The sequence below is a fragment of the Triticum dicoccoides genome, chromosome 4B (assembly GCF_002162155.2).
Source record: "Triticum dicoccoides isolate Atlit2015 ecotype Zavitan chromosome 4B, WEW_v2.0, whole genome shotgun sequence".
Classification (NCBI taxonomy): domain Eukaryota; kingdom Viridiplantae; phylum Streptophyta; class Magnoliopsida; order Poales; family Poaceae; genus Triticum; species Triticum dicoccoides.
The window spans coordinates 636158477-636179969 of NC_041387.1; the positions used below are offsets into that span (position 1 = coordinate 636158477).

The window sequence follows — 21493 nt, forward strand, 5'->3', positions numbered from 1 at the left end:
GAATACCCACCCGACGCCGTACGTCCGCGCGCGAGGTCATACGCCCGCCCGCGTAAGCCACACTCGTCGTTGTACGTACGCCCGCCCGCGTACCCGCACCCGTCGCCGTCGTACGCCCGCACGTCTCCACGTTGGCGTCGACAGTTGTTGGAGGAAAAAAGACACGATAGCCACCGACGCCCGCCGTCGAAACCCTGAACCCTAACGCATCCACGCCGTCTCCACGTCGGCCCCCGTTTGCGCGAAGTCGCCGTTGCCCGGGTCGCGGCCCAAACAGGCCGCCGCGCGTGCCCCGACGCCGTTACCGCTGCCGCCGCGCGTGCCCAGGCGCCGTTGGCGCTGCCGCCGCGTTCCATTCCCGTCGCCCAGATGGCCGCCCACCCGCGATCTACGTCACCGTCTCCCTCCGCGCACTACACCTGCTACGACCAGCCATCGTCCTCAGGCCGTCGACACCTGCCTCCGCCAGCCAGCAACGTCACGCCATCATCACGTTCGTTATCGGAGGAAATGGATCCGGCTGAAATCCTCGCCGTCGTGAAAGAGGTTGGTTTGAGACATCGCTGTGCTTGATGAAATAATTGTTTTAGGGATGATGTTACACGGTGTTTGATTGACCGTACAATTTTTTTTAACTATCTATAGTTAGAGGAGGAGGGCGATTATGATGGCAATGATTACGGCGAGGACAACGAAACCTCGTCACTGAATATGGATGAACCTGCTAAGGAGAACTACATGAGTTTGGATGAATCTTATAGTGGCAATGTAAGTGTGATCAATGTTGATAAAAACAATAAATATGATAGACCGTACGGAAAATTTCATATTTTTTTGCATCATGCAGCGACATGGCGATGATGATGATGATATGGATATAGATGATTCATTTGCTGAAAGTGCACTCCGGGTATGTTATTAATAAAATCAGAGAAGAAATGACATAATAACCATATGAGCGCTTACATGTTTTTTTTTGCAATGCGCGCAGATGGACGAGGACGGGGACTTTGTGAGGAATATTGAGGACGATGAAAGTGACAAATCGCACGTTGATGCATCTCATGATGACAGCTCCAGCAAAGTAAGTTTTGAAACTTACATCACTACATTACATATTAAAATAATAACTGACTGACATAAATGGTTTAATGCATTATTTTACAGGGAGATGTAGATGGTACAAGCGGGAATGATGAGCATGTTGGTGATGATCTGTTTAATTTTGACATCGGATTTGATGAATATCGGCAAGAATCACTGGACATGCATTGGAAGGTCATGAGGAAGACGTTCAAGTCACTAGAAGAGGCTTACAATTTCTATAACCAGTATGCTTACGAGCGTGGTTTCAGCGTAAGAAAGGACTCACTGAAATATTCAAAAGGTCCTAAGGAAACTAAGCGCTTGAGAAAGTATCTGTGTGGGAGAGCTGGGAAACGACAGGCAAAACTTTGTACAATGGAAAGCAGGACCCGCAGGCTGAGAGGGGAGACTCGTTGCTTCTGTGATGCGCATATAACTTTGAAACTTGATAAAGAGCATGACGTTTGGTATGTCAGCAGTTTCAATGATGATCACAGTCACGTTCTAGCTAGACCGGATGAAGTCACGTTTCTTCGGTCTCATAATCAGATAAAAGAATATCAGAAAGCTGAGATCTTAACCATGGCAGGTGCTGGAATCAGGAAACATATGATTTATGATAATCTCGTCAGTAGGTACGGGTCATATGCAAAGGCTGGTTTTGGGAGGAAGAAGCTTTATAACATGTGTTATAGAGAAAAAATGAAGTTGCTTGCACAAGGTGATGCAGACACTGCCATTGGGATCATGATGACTAGAAAAGAGAGAGATCCAGATTTCTTCTTTGAGCACACCGTCGATGATGAAGGAAGGCTGAAAAACATATTCTGGTGTGATTCTCAATCACGTCGAGACTATGTTGACTACGGTGATGTGACAGTCTTCGACAACACATACAGGATGAATAGGTACGGCATGCCATTTATACCTTTTGTCCGTCTAAACAACCACCGTTGCACCACGGTATTCGGTTGTGCTCTTGTGTCTGACGAGACGGAAGATACATATGTCTGGCTGCTTCAGACGTTTTTGAGGGCTCACTGTCAGAAGAGGCCCAGGTCAGTAATTACTGATGGAGATGCATCTATAATTAAGGCCATAAGAAAGGTACTTTTGGAGGTTTGGCATTGTCTTTGCTCGTGGCATATTAAGAAGAACATGCAAAAACACCTTCATCATAAGTCTCTAAAGGAGTTCAGGTCTCTACTTTATTATGCCACTTCAAAAAAGGTATTTGAGGAGAGATGGGCAGCGTTTACTGCCAAATGGCAGTCGGAGAAAACAAAGACATGGTTACGTAGGATGTACAAGAAGAAAAGGCTTTGGGTTGCATCATATCTGTCAGGTGGGTTTTTCTTAGGTATGCGAAGTAACCAGCGAAGTGAGAGTCTGAATTCATGCCTTCACTTGCATCTTGACTCCGGTATGACTATTGTTGATATGATTGTGCACTATGAGAACTGCATAGTTCGTCTTCGTGAGAACGAGGCGCATGACGATTACACAAACTCACAGACAGTTCCAGTACCAGTATTGGACGAGTGTAAAGATATTGAGAAATCAGCTGCCCGTGAGTTCACTGCGGCAAACTTTTATATCTTGCAGGAAGATATGAAGAAGGCACGAGAGCTTGAGGTCCTTGAGAGACTGAGAGGAGCAGTCACTCACAGATTCATACTGACATGGAAGGAAAATAGGGATATCAGATTCACAGTGGAGTACACCCCAGGTAACTCCGAAGAAACTGTGAAGTGCAGTTGCAGAAGCATGTATCGCAAAGGACTTCCTTGCAATAATATTCTTCACGTTCTGATTCAGCTACGCTTACGTGAGATACCTAAGTGTTTAGTGCTGCGGAGGTTGAGCCAAGTTGCAAGGGGTGGACTTCCCGTGAAGCGCACTAGCGATCTGTTTGCGTGGGGATGGGTAGGTGCAGGGGACAGAGCTACGTACAGCGAGTTGACTATCTTATCTGCTGAAGCAACTCATAAAGCATGCCATAAACCATTTTTATTCGACAAGTTGAAGGCGGTTCCGAGGGACATAATAGATAATGATTACACTGAGGAGGATGAGCCTGGTGCGGAGGTACAGTTTGTGAACAACGATGCATTTGAGCCTAATCAAGATCATGGTCTTGTTCGTGATCCCATAAAAGTTAACACCAAAGGCGCACCAAAACAGAATGTTAAAGGCCGCGGTAAGGATGGTCTTGATGTCACTAAAAATGGGCGACCTAAAGCTTTTGATGAGAAAAGCAAACGTCAATGTGGACAGTGCGGTCTTACGGGTCATTATAAGTCCACGTGCCCTCAAAATCCTAAGTATGATTTTCTTATGTTATTGTAAATCTTATTGTTCAAACCAAATTTATTTGTTTATTGTGAATTAACACATATCTTACTGTTATGTAGGAACTTTGCTTGAATTGTGGAGTATGGAAGATTGCTTCACCCTTTGATTGAAGACAGTTTTATCATGGATTGCTATGGAAGATTGCTTCACCCTTTCATTGAAGATAGTTTTTTAATGTTCTATATATGTGATCTTTAATAATTGTTAAAATATGTTATATGAACTTATTTTACTTTGTTGATGTCAGACTATTTGCTACGATACCGACATAAGTAGTTGTTTTGATGACAGCCTATGTAATGCAAGAAGGAGTTTTACTTTGTTTATTTTGATGTGCTCATTTTGCACAGTAGTGCCGTCGCTGTTTAATGTTAATTTTCTGCATTGTACGGTCGCCGTCGTTTGTTTTGACGTGCTCACTTTTGCACACTAGTGCCGTCGCTATTTACTGTTAATTTTCTGCACTTTACGGTTGCCGTCGCTTAGAACCCCGTCGTTTTAATTTTTTTAAAAGCCCGACAAGTGCGACGGCGGCACTGTCCTACAGGGCAGCGTCGGACGGCGGCAGCAGTACGAGGTAATCAAAGTAGTTCGACAGCTTATGTGCCGCCGGGTATATGAGCCGGTCGTCGCGCCCTCCGTCGGGCGAGGTGGGACTAAACATTTCCCGTCGCCCCGCGTGGAACTTGGGCCGTCGTCGCGCCGCGTGCTACTTGAGTCGTCTTCGCGCCGCGGGCGTAAACAGTGTTATTGGGCCGGCCCACGCGGTCACGCGCGTCGCTGCAGGCACGGCGGCTGCGATAGCAAAGTTTTAGTCCCACCTCGCGCGACGGAGCGCGCGACGACCGGTTTATATACCCGGCGGCCCACTTGTAGTCGAACGCCTTCGATTAAACCGCTACACTACCCGTCGTTCGATGCTGCCCTGTTGGACAATGTCGTCGGTCCTGTTTGACGTCAGACTTGCCAGCGCACTTGTCGTGCAATTTTTTTTACAAGCGACGGCGACAGTGCTTTAAAAATAAAAAATAAGAACATCGGTGTTACAAGCGACGGCGACAGGCACTACAGTGCATAATAAATACATGTGCATTTTTATTAACATTCAGCAGTACAGGAAAACATGGACTGTTATATCCAAACAATTTGACGACGGCGAAACTATGAATATAAAGATTTCAAATTTAAAGACAACGACATGAAGACAACATAATAATCCAACTGTCATTCTCGACTTACATATTCAAAATGGTAGTGTCTTCTTCGTCACAAGATATCAAAGTCGAAATAAATGTAAACATTATTTGAGCCTACAAAATTTTCTAGTACAAAATTTTTGCCACATTTATTTCTTCTTTGCAAGCCGGGTAACTTTGTCCTTCACATTGTTGAGCGTATTTCTCTCGGTAAAAATAATCTGCGCAATCATTAAATCCCTCGATTTATCAATTGACCCCTGTTAGAACTTCATATTAGTACAATTCAAATAGTATTATATAATGAATTTAATTGAATATAAGAATTTGAAATAAAACCATACCTGAGTCCATTTTTCACCGTTCCAATATTGAAAGCATCGAAGAATAAATATTCCACATGAATTGCTGGTTCGTACAAACAATGGTTCATAAGTTCGCATTTCAGGTAAGATATTAAAACAATATGAAAGTATTTACTCACCCGTCCTCTTGTTGTGGCATCTTATACGTTTTGATAGGCCAGGTAGACATATCCAGATAATTCACAACACCGCTCGCATTCGCATCACGTATGTCATATCCAAGTTGTTTTCTCTGTTCATATAGATGATAGCACGAAAATAATTTAACATAGTTCAGTTACTAAATGATAGTTTCAATATGCTCATGTAAATTTATGCCGTACCGGCTCCTTAACTTTTTCTGTAATTTCACTGTCAAGTTCGGGTCCCATCAAAGAATCAAGAACCTGGAACTCTTCCTTCGGGCGATGCATGACAACCGAAACCTAGTGGGTATTTTCCTTATTAAGAGGAATATAAATCTGCATCACAATGAAAATATGATGCAATCAACACATACTCTCTTATTATTTATATCCCATATATGCATACATTAAGGCTGTTGAACTTACCTTATCTTTTTAAAAATACTCATCGGCGCATCTGTTCACGGGTTCATTCTTCTTCGCTACAACTTTGTTGTAATTTTTCCCTGGCTCGGTGTCCGGTCTAAATTCAAGTAACCAATTAACCAACCAGGTCGGCATTATATGACGATCGTCACCAACAACTCCCAACAGATACGACGAATAAGCATTGATAACCTAAAAATAATTTATATGATGTATAACAATTCCAATTTGCATTGAAAGCTAATATAAAACACAACAATAACTTACATCACCGGTTAGCCATTGATGGTCAAGAATCTTACAAGCCCTCTCTGCACTAAGACCTTCGCGCATGCCATCATTGAATATTTTCTTCTTTCTATGTTTTGCTGACCGCTCATAAGCACGAACAAACTTAACACTAGCTTTAATCACATCGTATTCATCTTGAAAGACTTTTTTCTCGAATAGTTCTGCAATACATGACGGTAATATGTTAATACACTACTAGGGAAAAGCCTATACACAGAATCTTATCAGCAGCGCGCTGTAAAATAAGGCGCTGCTGCTAATTAGCAGTAGCGTGCTCGGGAGTAACTCACTGCTGAAACCAATATAGCAGTAGCGCGCCCGCTCAAAGAAGCGCTACTGCTATAATTCCCACGAGGCCGCCACGAGGCTAGTTATAGTAGCAACGCGTTATAACGACGGACGCTACTGCTACATAGAATAGTAGCAGCGCATTGCTGCAATAAGCGCTACTGCTAAATTTACTACAAAAGTTTTGCCCCATCTCCTCTATCCGATCCACACTCACACAGTCACACACTAGCTCACTGGATCCCCTCTTAATCCCCCACGCCGGTCCACCCCCGTCGCCCCTCCTCCGTCTGCGCCGCTGTCACCTCCTCCTCCTTGCTGGACTCGGTACCGGCCTCCTCCTCCGTCCTCCCTCTCCACTCGCCGCTGGCCGGCCCCTCCTCGTTCCGCCTTCCTCCTCCGTCCTCCCTCCACTGGCCGCGCCGGCCGGCCCCTCCTCGCTCCGCCTTCCTCCTCCATCCTACTCTCTTCTCCCTCCTCGAGTCGCCCCTCCTTCTCCCTCCTGCCCGCTACATTTTGATTTAGTAGCTAGGCTAGTTCATATGCAACATTTTGATTTAGTTGATATGATTTAGTTGATTTAATTAGTAGGCTAGTTGATTTAGTTGACTTAGAACATTTTGATTTAGTTGATTTAATAGGCTAGTTCATTTAGTTGATTTAGTTGACTTAGAACATTTTGATTTAGTTGATTTAATAGGCTAGTTCATTTAGTTGATTTAGTTGACTTAGAACATTTTGATTTAGTTGATTTAGTAGGGTAATTCATTTAATTAGTTGATTTAGAACATTTTGATTTAGTTGATTTAGTAGGCTAGTTGATTTAGTTGATTTAGAACATTTTGATTTAGTTGATTTAGTAGGCTAGTTGATTTAGTTGACTTAGAACATTTTGATTTAGTTGATCGTTAATCCTTTGCTCATATTGCTTTAGGAAAAATGGCACCACCACCACCACCACTATGTCGACTGTGCAAGTCAAGATGCGCCAGCAGCCTTGCAACTGGCAAGCTGTTCGGCATCTACTTCCAGCCGAGTTTTCGTCATGCGGCGATAAGAAATTAGATGAAATGTAATAACTATTTTGCTTTTAGTGTTGGCATTACTGCATTGTGTCATTTTGCTTATTTTACACAGATCGTCCCATGCAATGTGAGGTTGAAATTCAACAAGCTGACAGGAGACACTGTGACATTTGATGCTCCTGGGGGCCGTACACTATGGAGGTCGAGAAAGGACGCAATATGTCGCAGAATGGAGGAGATGGATGGGCCCGTTTCGTCGCTCGCATGCGTCTTACTGGTGGTGAGTTGATCAGCTTCTCCTTCCGAGCAGAAATACCCAAGCTAGCTGTCATTTATCTCAACCTGGTGGAAGATGATGAAGATGACGAAGATGATGAAGATGATGAAGATAATGAGGACCCACTCGATGAAGATGATGAGGACCCACTTCATGAAGCCATCGTAGCTCAAAGAACAAGGTTGAGTAAGGAGGAGGTGTCCAACCTGTGGGACATAATTCCGCCACGTGCTGACTTTGTCGGGGTGCCATTCGTGACTCGCTTGACAAATACCTGTTGGGGAACGTAGCAGAAATTCAAAAATTTTCCTACGCATCACCAAGATCTATCTATGGAGAGACCAGCAACGAGTAGAAAGAGAGTGCATCTACATACCCTTGTAGATCGCTAAGCGGAAGCGTTCAAGTGAACGGGGTTGATGGAGTCGTACTCGTCGTGATTCAGATCACCGATGATCCTAGTGCCGAACAGACGGCACCTCCGCGTTCAACACACGTACAGCTCGATGATGTCTCCCACGCCTTGATCCAGCAAGGAGAGAGGGAAAGGTTGAGGAAGACTCCATCCAGCAGCAGCACAACGGCGTGGTGGTGATGGAGGAGCGTGGCAATCCTGCAGGGCTTCGCCAAGCACCTACGGGAGAGGAGGAGGTGTCACGGGAGGGAGGGAGGCGCCAAGGGCTCAGGTATGGATGCCCTCCCTCCCCTCCACTATATATAGGGGCAGGGGAGAGGGGGGAGGCGCAGCCTTGCCCCCTCCTCCAAGGAAGGGGTGCGGCTAAGGAGGGGGGAGGAGTCCATCCTCCCCAAAGCACCTCGGAGGTGCCTTCCCCTTTTAGGACTCTCCCCTTTTTCCTATATCTTGGTGCATGGGCCTCTAGGGGCTGGTGCCCTTGGCCCATGTAGGCCAAGGCGCACCCCCTACAGCCCATGTGGCCCCCAGGGCAGGTGGCCCCACCCGGTGGGCCCCCGGGACCCTTCCGGTGGTCCCGGTACAATACCGATGACCCCGAAACTTGTCCCGATGGCCGAAACAGGACTTCCTATATATAAATCTTTACCTCCAGACCATTCCGGAACTCCTCGTGACGTCCGGGATCTCATCCGGGACTCCGAACAACATTCGGTAACCACATACAAGCTTCCTTTATAACCCTAGCATCATCGAACCTTAAGTGTGTAGACCCTACGGGTTCGGGAGACATGTAGTCATGACCGAGATGTTCTCCGGTCAATAACCAACAGCGGGATCTGGATACCCATGTTGGCTCCCACATGTTCCACGATGATCTCATCGGATGAACCACGATGTCAAGGACTCAATCAATCCCGTATACAATTCCCTTTGTCTAGCGGTATGGTACTTGCCCGAGATTCGATCGTCGGTATACCGATACCTTGTTCAATCTCGTTACCGGCAAGTCTCTTTACTCGTTCCGTAACACATCATCCCGTGATCAACCCCTTGGTCACATTGTGCACATTATGATGATGTCCTACCGAGTTGGCCCAGAGATACCTCTCCGTTTACACGGAGTGACAAAATCCCAATCTCGATTCGTGCCAACCCAACAGACACTTTCAGAGATACCCGTAGTGTACCTTTATAGCCACCCAGTTACGTTGTGACGTTTGGCACACCCAAAGCACTCCTACGGTATCCGGGAGTTGCACAATCTCATGGTCTAAGGAAATGATACTTGACATTAGAAAAGCTTTAGCATACGAACTACATGATCTTGTGCTAGGCTTAGGATTGGGTCTTGTCCATCACATCATTCTCCTAATGATGTGATCCCGTTATCAACGACATCCAATGTCCATGGTCAGGAAACCATAACCATCTATTGATTAATGAGCTAGTCAACTAGAGGCTTACTAGGGACATGGTGTTGTCTATGTATCCACACATGTATCTGAGTTTCCTATCAATACAATTCTAGCATGGATAATAAACGATTATCATGAACAAGGAAATATAATAATAATCAATTTATTATTGCCTCTAGGGCATATTTCCAACAGTCTCCCACTTGCACTAGAGTCAATAATCTAGTTCACATCGATATGTGATTAACACTCACAGGTCACATCGCCATGTGACTAATACCCAAGAGTTTTAGGTTTGATCATGTTGCTTGTGAGAGAGGTTTTAGTCAACGGGTCTGAACCTTTCAGATCCGTGTGTGCTTTACAAATCTCTATGTCATCTCCTAGATGCAGCTACCACGTTCTATTTGGAGCTATTCCAAATAACTGTTCTACTTGGAGCTATTCTAAATTGTTGCTCCATTATACGTATCCGGTATCTCTACTCAGAGCTATCCGGATAGGTGTTAAGCTTGCATCGACGTAACCCTTTACGACGAACTCTTTTACCACCTCCATAATTGAGAAAATTCCTTAGTCCACTAGTTACTAGGGATAACTTTGACCGCTGTCCTGTGATCCCTTCTTGGATCACTCTTGTACCCCTTGACTGACTCATGGCAAGGCACACTTCAGGTGCGGTACACAGCATAGCATACTGTAGAGCCTACATCTTATGCATAGGGGACGACCTTAGTCCTTTCTCTCTATTCTGCCATGGTCGAGCTTTAAGTCTTAACTTCATACCTTACAACTCAGGCAAGAACTCCTTCTTTGACTGTTCCATCTTGAACACCTTCAAGATCACGTCAAGGCATGTGCCCATTTGAAAGTACTATTAAGCGTTTTGATCTATCCTTATAGATCTTGATGCTCAATGTTCAAGTAGCTTAATCCAGGTTTTCCATTGAAAACACTTTCCAAATAACCCTATATGCTTTCCAGAAATTCTACGTCATTTCTGATCATTAATATGTCAACAACATATACTCATCAGAAATTCTATAGTGCTCCCACTCACTTCTTTGGAAATACAAGTTTCTCATAAACTTTGTATACACCCAAAATCTTTGATCATCATCAAAGCATACATTCCAACTCCGAGATGCTCACTCCAGTCCTCAGAAGGATCGCTGGAGCTTTGCATACTTATTAGCATATTTCAGGATAGACAAAACCTTCCGGTTGTATCACATACAACCTTTCCTCAAGAATCGTCGAGGAAACAATGTTTTGACATCCTATCTGCAAGATTTCATAAATAATGCAGTAATTGCTAATATAATTCCAACAGACTCTTAGCATCGCTATGAGTGAGAAAATCTCATCGTAGTCAACTCCTTGAACTTGTCGGAAAACATCTTAACAACAAGTCGAGCTTTCTTAATGGTGACATTTACCATCATTGTCCGTCTTCCTTTTGAAATCCATCTGTACTCATTAGCCTTACGACCATCGAGCCGTTCTGCCAAAGTATACACTTTGTTTTCATACATGGATCCTCTCTCGGATTTTATGGCCTCAAGCCATTTATCGGAATCCGGGCCCACCATCGCTTCTCCATAGCTCGTAGGTTCATTGTTGTCTAGCAAGATGACCTTCAAGACAGGATCACTGTACCACTCCGAAGCAGTACGCGTCCTTGTCATCCTACGAGGTTCGGTAGTGACTCGATCCGAAGTTTCATGATCACTATCATAAGCTTCCACTTCAGTTGGTGTACGTGCCACAGGAACAACTTCCTGTGCCCTGCTACACACTTGTTGAAGTGACGGTTCAATAACCTCATCAAGTCTCCACCATCCTCCCACTCAACTTTTCGAGAGAAACCTTTCCTCGAGAAAGGACCCGATTCAATAAACAATCCATATTGCTTTCGGATCTGAATTAGGAGGTATACCCAACTGTTTTGGGTGTCCTATGAAGATGCATTTTGTCCGCTTTGGGTTCGAGCTTATCAAGCTGAAACTTTTTCACATAAGCGTCGCAGCCCCAAACCTTTAAGAAACGACAACTTAGGTTTCTCTAAACCATAATTCATACGGTGTCATCTCATCGGAATTACGTGGTGCCCTATTTAAAGTGAATGTGGTTGTCTCTAATGCCTAACCCATGAACGATAGTGGTAATTCGATAAGAGACATCATGGTACGCACCATATCCAATAGGGTGCAACTATGATGTTCGGACACACCATCACATTATGGTGTTCCAGGCGGTATTAATTGCGAAACAATTTCCACAATGTCTTAATTGTGTGCCAAAACTCGTAACTCAGATATTCATCTCTATGATCATATCATAGATCTTTTATCCTCTTGTCACGACGATCTTTCAACTTCACACTGAAATTACTTGAACCTTTCAATAATTCAGACTCGTGATTCATCAAGTAAATATACTCAACATCTACTCGAATCATCTGTGAAGTAAGAACATAACGATATTCACTGCATGCCTCAGCACTCATTGGACTACACACATCAAAATGTGTTACTTCCAACAAGTTGCTATCTTGTTCCATCTTACTGAAAACGAGGCTTTTCAGTCATCTTGCCCATGTGGTATGATTTGCATGTCCCAAGTGATTCAAAATCAAGTGAGTCAAAACGGTCCATTTGCATGGAGTTTCTTCATGCATATACACCAATAGACATGGTTCGCATGTCTCAAACTTTTCAAAAACGAGTGAGCCCAAAGATCCATCAACATGGAGCTTCTTCATGCGTTTTAAACCAATATGACTTACATGGCAGTGCCACCAGTAAGTGGTACTATCATTACTATCTTTTGGCATGAAAATGTGTATCACTACGATCGAGATTCAATAAACCATTCCTTTAGGTGCAAGACCATTGAAGGTATTATTCAAAAATAGAGTAACCATTATTCTCCTTAAATGAATAACCGTATTGCGATAGACATAATCCAATCATGTCTATGCTCAACGCAAACACCAATCTCGGTGGTAGAGGGAGCGTGCGATGCTTGATCATATCAACCTTGGAAACACTTCCAACATATATCGTCAGCTCACCTTTAGCTAGTCTCCGTTTATTCCGTAGCTTTTATTTCGAGTTACTAACACTTAGCAACCGAACCGGTATCCAATACCCTGGTGCTACTAGGAGTACTAGTAAAGTACACATTAACATAATGTATATCCAATATACTTCTATCGACTTTGCCAGCCTTCTCATCTACCAAGTATCTAGGGTAATTCTGCTCCAGTGGCTGTTCCCCTTATTACAGAAGCACTTAGTCTCGGGTTTGGGTTCTCATCCGGGACTCCGGACCATTCCGGAACTCCTCGTGACGTCCGGGATCTCATCCGGGACTCCGAACAACATTCGGTAACCACATACAAGCTTCCTTTATAACCCTAGCGTCATCGAACCTTAAGTGTGTAGACCCTACGGGTTCGGGAGACATGCAGACATGACCGAGACGTTCTCCGGTCAATAACCAACAGCGGGATCTGGATACCCATGTTGGCTCCCACATGTTCCACGATGATCTCATCGGATGAACCACGATGTCAAGGACTCAATCGATCCCGTATACAATTCCCTTTGTCTAGCGGTATTTTACTTGCCCGAGATTCGATCGTCGGTATACCGATACCTTGTTCAATCTCGTTACCGGCAAGTCACTTTACTCATTCCGTAACACATCATCCCGTGATCAACTCCTTGGTCACATTGCGCATATGATGATGTCCTACCGAGTGGGCCCAGAGATACCTCTCCGTTTACACGGAGTGACAAATCCCAGTCTCGATCCGCATAAAACAATAGATACTTTCGGAGATACCTGTAGTGCACCTTTATAGTCACCCAGTTACGTTGTGATGTTTGATACACCCAAAGCACTCCTACGGTATCCAGGAGTTACACGCTCTCATGGTCGAAGGAAGAGATACTTGACATTGGCAAAGCTCTAGCAAACGAACTACACGATCTTTGTGCTAGGCTTAGGATTGGGTCTTGTCCATCACATCATTCTCCTAATGATGTGATCCCGTTATCAACGACATCCAATGTCCATAGCCAGGAAACCATGACTATCTGTTGATCACAACGAGCTAGTCAACTAGAGGCTCACTAGGGACATATTGTGGTCTATGTATTCACACGTGTATTACGATTTCCGGATAATACAGTTATAGCATGAATAAAAGACAATTATCATGTACAAGGAAATATAATAATAATACTTTTATTATTGCCTCTAGGGCATATTTCCAACAGTCTCCCACTTGCACTAGAGTCAATAATCTAGTTCACATCGCGATGTGATTAACACTCACAGGTCACATCGCCATGTGACTAACACCCAAGAGTTTACTAGAATCAGTAGTCTAGTTCACATCACTATGTGATTAATACTCAATGAGTTTAGGTTTGATCATGTTGCTTGTGAGAGAGGTTTTAGTCAACGGGTCCGAACCTTTCAGATCCGTGTGTGTTTTACAAATCTCTATGTCATCTCCTAGATGTAGCTACCACGCTCTATTTGGAGCTAATCCAAATAACTGTTCTACTTGGAGCTATTCTAAATTGTTGCTCCATTATATGTATCCGGTATCTCTACTCAGAGCTATCCGGATAGGTGTCAAGCTTGCATCGACGTAACCCTTTACGACGAACTCTTTTACCACCTCCATAATCAAGAAAATTCCTTAGTCCACTAATTTCTAAGGATAACTTTGACCGTTGTCCTGTGATCCATTCTTGGATCACTCTTGTACCCCTTGACTGACTCATGGCAAGGCACACTTCAGGTGCGGTACTCAGCATGGCATACTGTAGAGCCTACGTCTAAAGTATAGGGGACGACCTTCGTCCTTTCTCTCTTTTCTGCCGTGGTCGAGCTTTAAGTCCTAACTTCGTACCTTACAACTCAGGCAAGAACTCCTTCTTTGACTGGTCCATCTTGAACACCTTCAAGATCATGTCAAGGTATGTGCTCATTTGAAAGTATTATTAAGCATTTTGATCTATCCTTATAGATCTTGATGCTCAATGTTCAAGTAGCTTAATCCAGGCTTTCCATTGAAAAACACTTTCAAAATAACCCTATATGCTTTCCAGAAATTCTACGTCATTTCTGATCAACAATATGTCAACAACATATACTCATCAGAAATTCTATAGTGCTCCCACTCACTTCTTTGGAAATACAAGTTGCTCATAAACTTTGTACAAACCCAAAATTTTTGATCATCATCAAAGCATACATTCCAACTCCGAGATGCTCACTCCAGTCCTTAGAAGGATTGCTGGAGCTTTGCATACTTATTAGCATCTTTCGGGATTGACAAAACCTTCCGGTTGTATCACATACAACCTTTCCTCATTAAAATCGTCGAGGAAACAATGTTTTGACATCCTATCTGCAAGATTTCATAAATAATGCAGTAATCGCTAATATAATTCCAACAGACTCTTAGCATCGCTACGAGTGAGAAAATCTCATCGTAGTCAACTCCTTGAACTTGTCGGAAAACATCTTAACGACAAGTCGAGCTTTCTTAATGGTGACATTTACCATAATTGTCCGTCTTCCTTTTGAAATCCATCTGTACTCATTAGCCTTACGACCATCGAGTCGTTCTGCCAAAGTCTACACTTTGTTTTCATACATGGATCCTCTCTCGGATTTTATGGCCTCAAGCCATTTATCGGAATCCGGGCCCACCATCGCTTCTCCATAGCTCGTAGGTTCATTGTTGTCTAGCAACATGACCTTCAAGACAGGATTACGTACCACTCTGAAGTAGTACGCATCCTTGTCATCCTACGAGGTTTGGGAGTGACTTGATCCGAAGTTTCATGATCAATATCATAAGCTTCCACTTCAATTGGTGTAGGTGCCACAGGAACAACTCCCTGTGCCCTGTCACACACTAGTTGAAGAGACGGTTCAATAACCTCATCAAGTCTCCACCATCCTCCCACTCAATTCTTTCGAGAGAAACTTTTCCTCGAGAAAGGACCCGATTCTAGAAACAATCCATATTGCTTTCGAATCTGAATTAGGAGGTATACCCAACTGTTTTGGGTTTCCTATGAAGATGCATTTTATCCGCTTTGGGTTCGAGCTTATCAACCTGAAACTTTTTCATATAAGCGTCGCAGCCCCAAACTTTTAAGAAACGACAACTTAGGTTTCTCTAAACCATAATTCATATGGTGTCATCTCATCGGAATTACGTGGTGCCCTATTTAAAGTGAATGTGGTTGTCTCTAATGCCTAACCCATGAACGATAGTGGTAATTCGATAAGAGACATCATGGTACGCACCATATCCAATAGGGTGCAACTATGATGTTCGGACACACCATCACATTATGGTGTTCCAGGCGGTATTAATTGCGAAACAATTTCCACAATGTCTTAATTCTGTGCCAAACTCGTGATTCAGATATTCATCTCTATGATCATATCATAGATCTTTTATCCTCTTGTCACGACGATCTTTCAACTTCACACTGAAATTACTTGAATAATTCAGACTCGTGATTCATCAAGTAAATATACTCAACATCTACTCGAATCATCTGTGAAGTAAGAACATAACGATATTCACTGCATGCCTCAGCACTCATTGGACTGCACACATCAAAATGTGTTACTTCCAACAAGTTGCTATCTTGTTCCATCTTACTGAAAACGAGGCTTTTCAGTCATCTTGCCCATGTGGTATGATTTGCATGTCCCAAGTGATTCAAAATCAAGTGAGTCAAAACGGTCCATTTGCATGGAGTTTCTTCATGCATATACACCAATAGACATGGTTCGCATGTCTCAAACTTTTCAAAAACGAGTGAGCCCAAAGATCCATCAATATGGAGCTTCTTCATGCGTTTTATACCGATATGACTTACGTGGCAGTGCCACAAGTAGGTGGTACTATCATTACTATATTTTGGCATGAACATGTGTATTACTACGATCGAGATTTAATAAACCATTCATTTTAGGTGTAAGACCATTGAAGGTATTATTCAAATAAACAGAGTAACCATTATTCTCCTTAAATGAATAACCGTATTGCGATAGACGTAATCCAATCATGTCTATGCTCAACGCAAACACCAAATAACAATTATTTAGGTTTAACACCAATCTCTTTGGTAGAGGGAGCGTGCGATGCTTGATCATATCAAGCTTGGAAAAACTTCCAACACATATCGTCAGCTCAGCTTTAGCTAGTCTCCGTTTATTCCGTAGCCTTTTGTTTCGAGTTACTAACACTTAGCAACCGAACCGGTATCTAATACCCTGGTGCTACTAGGAGTACTAGCAAAGTACACATTAACACAATGTATATCCAATATACTTCTATCGACCTTGCCAGCCTTCTTATCTACCAAGTATCTAGGGTAATTCTGCTCTAGTGGTTGTTCCCCTTATTACAGAAGCACTTAGTCTCGGGTTTGGGTTTTACCTTGGGTTTCTTCACTAGAGCAGCAGCTAATTTGCCGTTTCATGAAGTATCCCTTCTTGCCCTTGCCCTTCTTGAAACTAGTGGTTTCACCAACCATCAACAATTGATGCTCCTTCTTGATTTCTACTTTCGCGGTGTCAAACATCGCGAATACCTCAAGGATCATCATATCTATCCCTGATATGTTATAGTTCATCACGAAGCTCTAACAGCTTGGTGGCAATGACTTTGGAGAACCATCACTGTCTTATCTGGAAGATCAACTCCCACTCGATTCAAATGATTGTTGTACTCAGACAATCTGAGCACAAGCTCAACAATTGAGCTTTTCTCCTTAGTTTGCAGGTTAAGAAAGTCATCGGAGGTCTTATACCTCTTGACACGGGCACGAGCCTGAAATCCCAATTTCAGCCCTCAAATCATCTCATATGTTTCGCGATGTTTCAAAAACGTCTTTGGTGCCTCAACTCTAAACCGTTTAACTGAACTATCACGTAGTTATCAAAACGTGTATGTCAGATGTTCGCAACAACCACAGACAACGTTCGAGGTTCAGCACACTGAGCGGTGCATTAAGGACATAAGCCTTCTATGAAGCAATGAGGACAATCCTCAGTTTACGGACCTAGTCCGCATAATTGCTACTATCAACTTTCAACTAATTTTTCTCTAGGAACATATCTAAACAGTAGAACTATAGCGTGAGCTACGACATAATTTGCAAAAACCTTTTGACTATGTTCAGGATAATTAAGTTCATCTTATGAACTCCCACTCAGATAGACATCCCTCTAGTCATCTAAGTGATTACATGATCCGAGTCAAACTAGGCCGTGTCCGATCATCATGTGAGACGGACTAGTCATCATCGGTGAACATCTTTATGTTGATCGTATCTTCTATACAACTCATGTTCGACCTTTCGGTCTCCGTGTTCCGAGGCCATGTCTGTACATGCTAGGCTCGTCAAGTTAACCCTAAGTGTTTCGCGTGTGTTCCGAGGCCATGTCTGTACATGCTAGGCTCGTCAACACCCGTTGTATTTGAACGTCTGAATAAAACACCCGATCATCACGTGATGTTTTGAAACAGCGAACTGTCGCAACGGTGCACAGTTAGGGGAGAACACTTCTTGAAATTTTTGTAAGGGATCATCTTATTTACTACCGTCGTTCTAAGCAAATAAGATGTATAAACATGATAAACATCACATGCAATCAAATAGTGACATGATATGGCCATCATCACTTTGCTCCTTTTGATCTCCATCTTCGGGGCTCCATGATCATCATCGTCACCGGCATGACACCATGATCTCCATCATCATGATCTCCATCATCGTGTCTTCATGAAGTTGCCTCGCCAACTATTACTTCTACTACTATGGCTAACAGTTAGCAATAAAGTAAAGTAATTACATGACGTTTAAGTTGACACGCAGGTCACAAATAAATAAAGACAACTCCTATGGCTCCTGCCGGTTGTCATACTCATCGACATGCAAGTCGTGATTCCTATTACAAGAACATGATCAATCTCATACATCACATATATCATTCATCACATCCTTTTGGCCATATCACATCACATAGCATACCCTGCAAAAACAAGTTAGACGTCCTCTAATTGTTGTTTGCATGTTTTACGTGGCTGCTATGGGTTTCTAGCAAGAACGTTTCTTACCTACGCAAGACCACAACGTGATATGCCAATTGCTATTTACCCTTCATAAGGACCCTTTTCATCGAATCCGTTCCGACTAAAGTGGGAGAGACTGGCACCCGCTAGCCACCTTATGCACCAAGTGCATGTCAATCGGTGGAACCTGTCTCACGTAAGAGTACATGTAAGGTCGGTCCGGGCCGCTTCATCCCACAATACCGTCGAAACAAGATTGGACTAGTAACGGTAAGCATATTGAACAACATCAACGCCCACAACTACTTTGTGTTCTACTCGTGCAAAGAATCTACGCAATAGACCTAGCTCATGATGCCACTGTTGGGGAACGTAGCAGAAATTCAAAATTTTCCTACGTGTCACCAAGATCTATCTATGGAGAGACCAGCAACGAGTAGAAAGAGAGTGCATCTACATACCCTTGTAGATCGCTAAGTGGAAGCGTTCAAGTGAACGGGGTTGATGGAGTCGTACTCGTCGTGATTCAAATCACCGATGATCCTAGTGCCGAACGGACGGCACCTCCGCGTTCAACACACGTACAGCCCGGTGACGTCTCCCACGCCTTGATCCAGCAAGGAGAGAGGGAGAGGTTGAGGAAGACTCCATCCAACAGCAGCACAACGGCGTGGTGGTGGTGGAGGAGCGTGGCAATCCAGCAGGGCTTCGCCAAGCACCATGGGAGAGGAGTAGGAAGAGAGGTAGGGCTGTGCCAGAACTTCGTGTATAGCTCCCATGCGCCTCCCCACTATATATAGGGGTGGAGGGGCTGGTTTCTTGCCCTCCAAGTCCATTGGGGCGTTGGCCAAGGTGGGAGGAAAGAAATCTCATTATTTCCTTCCCCACCGATTGTTATCCCCCCTTTTTAGGGATCTTGATCTTATCCCTTCGGGATATGATCTTATTACTTCTAAGGGGGGATCTTGGTGCGCCTTGACCAGGGGTGTGGGGCCTTGCCCCCACTACCCACGTCCATGTGGGTCCCCCCATGCAGGTGGGCCCCACTCCGGAACCTTCTAGAACCTTCCCGGTACAATACCGAAAAATCCCGAACATTTTCCGGTGGCCAAAATAGGACTTCCCATATATAAATCTTTACCTCCGGACCATTCCGGAACTCCTCGTGACGTCCGGGATCTCATCCGGGACTCCGAACAACATTCGGTAACCACATACAAACTTCCTTTATAACCCTAGCGTCATCGAACCTTAAGTGTGTAGACCCTACGGGTTCGGGAGACATGTAGACATGACCGAGACGTTCTCCGGTCAATAACCAACAGCGGGATCTGGATACCCATGATGGCTCCCACATGTTCCACGATGATCTCATCGGATGAACCACGATGTCAAGGACTCAATCAATCCCGTATTCAATTCCCTTTGTCTATCGGTATGTTACTTGCCCGAGATTCGATCGTCGGTATCCAATACCTTGTTCAATCTCGTTACCGGCAAGTCACTTTACTCGTTCCGTAACACATCATCCCGTGATCAACTCCTTGGTCACATTGCGCATATGATGATGTCCTACCGAGTGGGCCCAGAGATACCTCTCCGTTTACACGGAGTGACAAATCCCAGTCTCGATCCGCATAAAACAATAGATACTTTCGGAGATACCTGTAGTGCACCTTTATAGTCACCCAGTTACGTTGTGACGTTTGATACACCCAAAGCACTCCTACGGTATCCAGGAGTTACACGCTCTCATGGTCGAAGGAAGAGATACTTGACATTGGCAAAGCTCTAGCAAATGAACTACACGATCTTTTGTGCTAGTCTTAGGATTGGGTCTTGTCCATCACATCATTCTCCTAATGATGTGATCCCGTTATCAATGACATCCAATGTCCATAGCCAGGAAACCATGACTATCTGTTGATCACAATGAGCTAGTCAACTAGAGGCTCACTAGGGACATATTGTGGTCTATGTATTCACACGTGTATTACGATTTCTGGATAATACAGTTATAGCATGAATAAAAGACAATTATCATGAACAAGGAAATATAATAATAATACTTTTATTATTGCCTCTAGGGCATATTTCCAACAGTCTCCCACTTGCACTAGAGTCAATAATCTAGTTCACATCGCCATGTGATTAACACTCACAGGTCACATCGCCATGTGACTAATACCCAAGAGTTTACTAGAGTCAGTAGTCTAGTTCACATCACTATGTGATTAACACTCAATGAGTTTTATGTTTGATCATGTTGCTTGTGAGAGAGGTTTTAGTCAACGGGTCTGAACCTTTCAGATCCGTGTGTGCTTTACAAATCTCTATGTCATCTCCTAGATGTAGCTCCCACGTTCTATTTGGAGCTATTCCAAATAACTGTTCTACTTGGAGCTATTCTAAATTGTTGCTCCATTATACGTATCCGGTATCTCTACTCAGAGCTATCCGGATAGGTGTTAAGCTTGCATCGACGTAACCCTTTACGACGAACTCTTTTACCACCTCCATAATTGAGAAAATTCCTTAGTCCACTAGTTACTAAGGATAACTTTGACCGCTGTCCTGTGATCCATTCTTGGATCACTCTTGTACCCCTTGACTGACTCATGGTAAAGCACACTTCAGGTGCGGTACACAGCATAGCATACTGTAGAGCCTATGTCTTAAGCATAGGGGACGACCTTCGTTCCTTTCTCTCTATTCTGCCATGGTCGAGCTTTAAGTCTTAACTTCATACCTTACAACTCAGGCAAGAACTCCTTCTTTGACTGATCCATCTTGAACACCTTCAAGATCACGTCAAGGCATGTGCTCACGTCAAGATCACGTCGGTATACCGATACCTTGTTCAATCTCGTTACCGGCAAGTCTCTTTACTCGTTCCGTAACACATCATCCCGTGATCAACCCCTTGGTCACATTGTGCACATTATGATGATGTCCTACCGAGTGGGCCCAGAGATACCTCTCCGTTTACACGGAGTGACAAAATCCCAATCTCGATTCGTGCCAACCCAACAGACACTTTCAGAGATACCCGTAGTGTACCTTTATAGCCACCCAGTTACGTTGTGACGTTTGGCACAC

At 43.8% G+C, this 21493-nt stretch overlaps 1 protein-coding gene across 1 annotated transcript; it reads left to right on the forward strand.

Annotated features, from left to right (window-relative positions):
* Positions 1–369: 369 nt before the first annotated feature.
* Positions 370–5089, forward strand: LOC119292935 (protein FAR1-RELATED SEQUENCE 11-like). Its single transcript, XM_037571582.1, has 7 exons — positions 370–546; positions 646–768; positions 848–910; positions 992–1084; positions 1168–1888; positions 4367–4421; positions 5086–5089. The coding sequence occupies exons 1-7, from the start codon at positions 370–372 to the stop codon at positions 5087–5089; spliced, it is 1236 nt and encodes a 411-aa protein (XP_037427479.1).
* The last annotated feature ends 16404 nt before the right edge of the window (positions 5090–21493 follow it).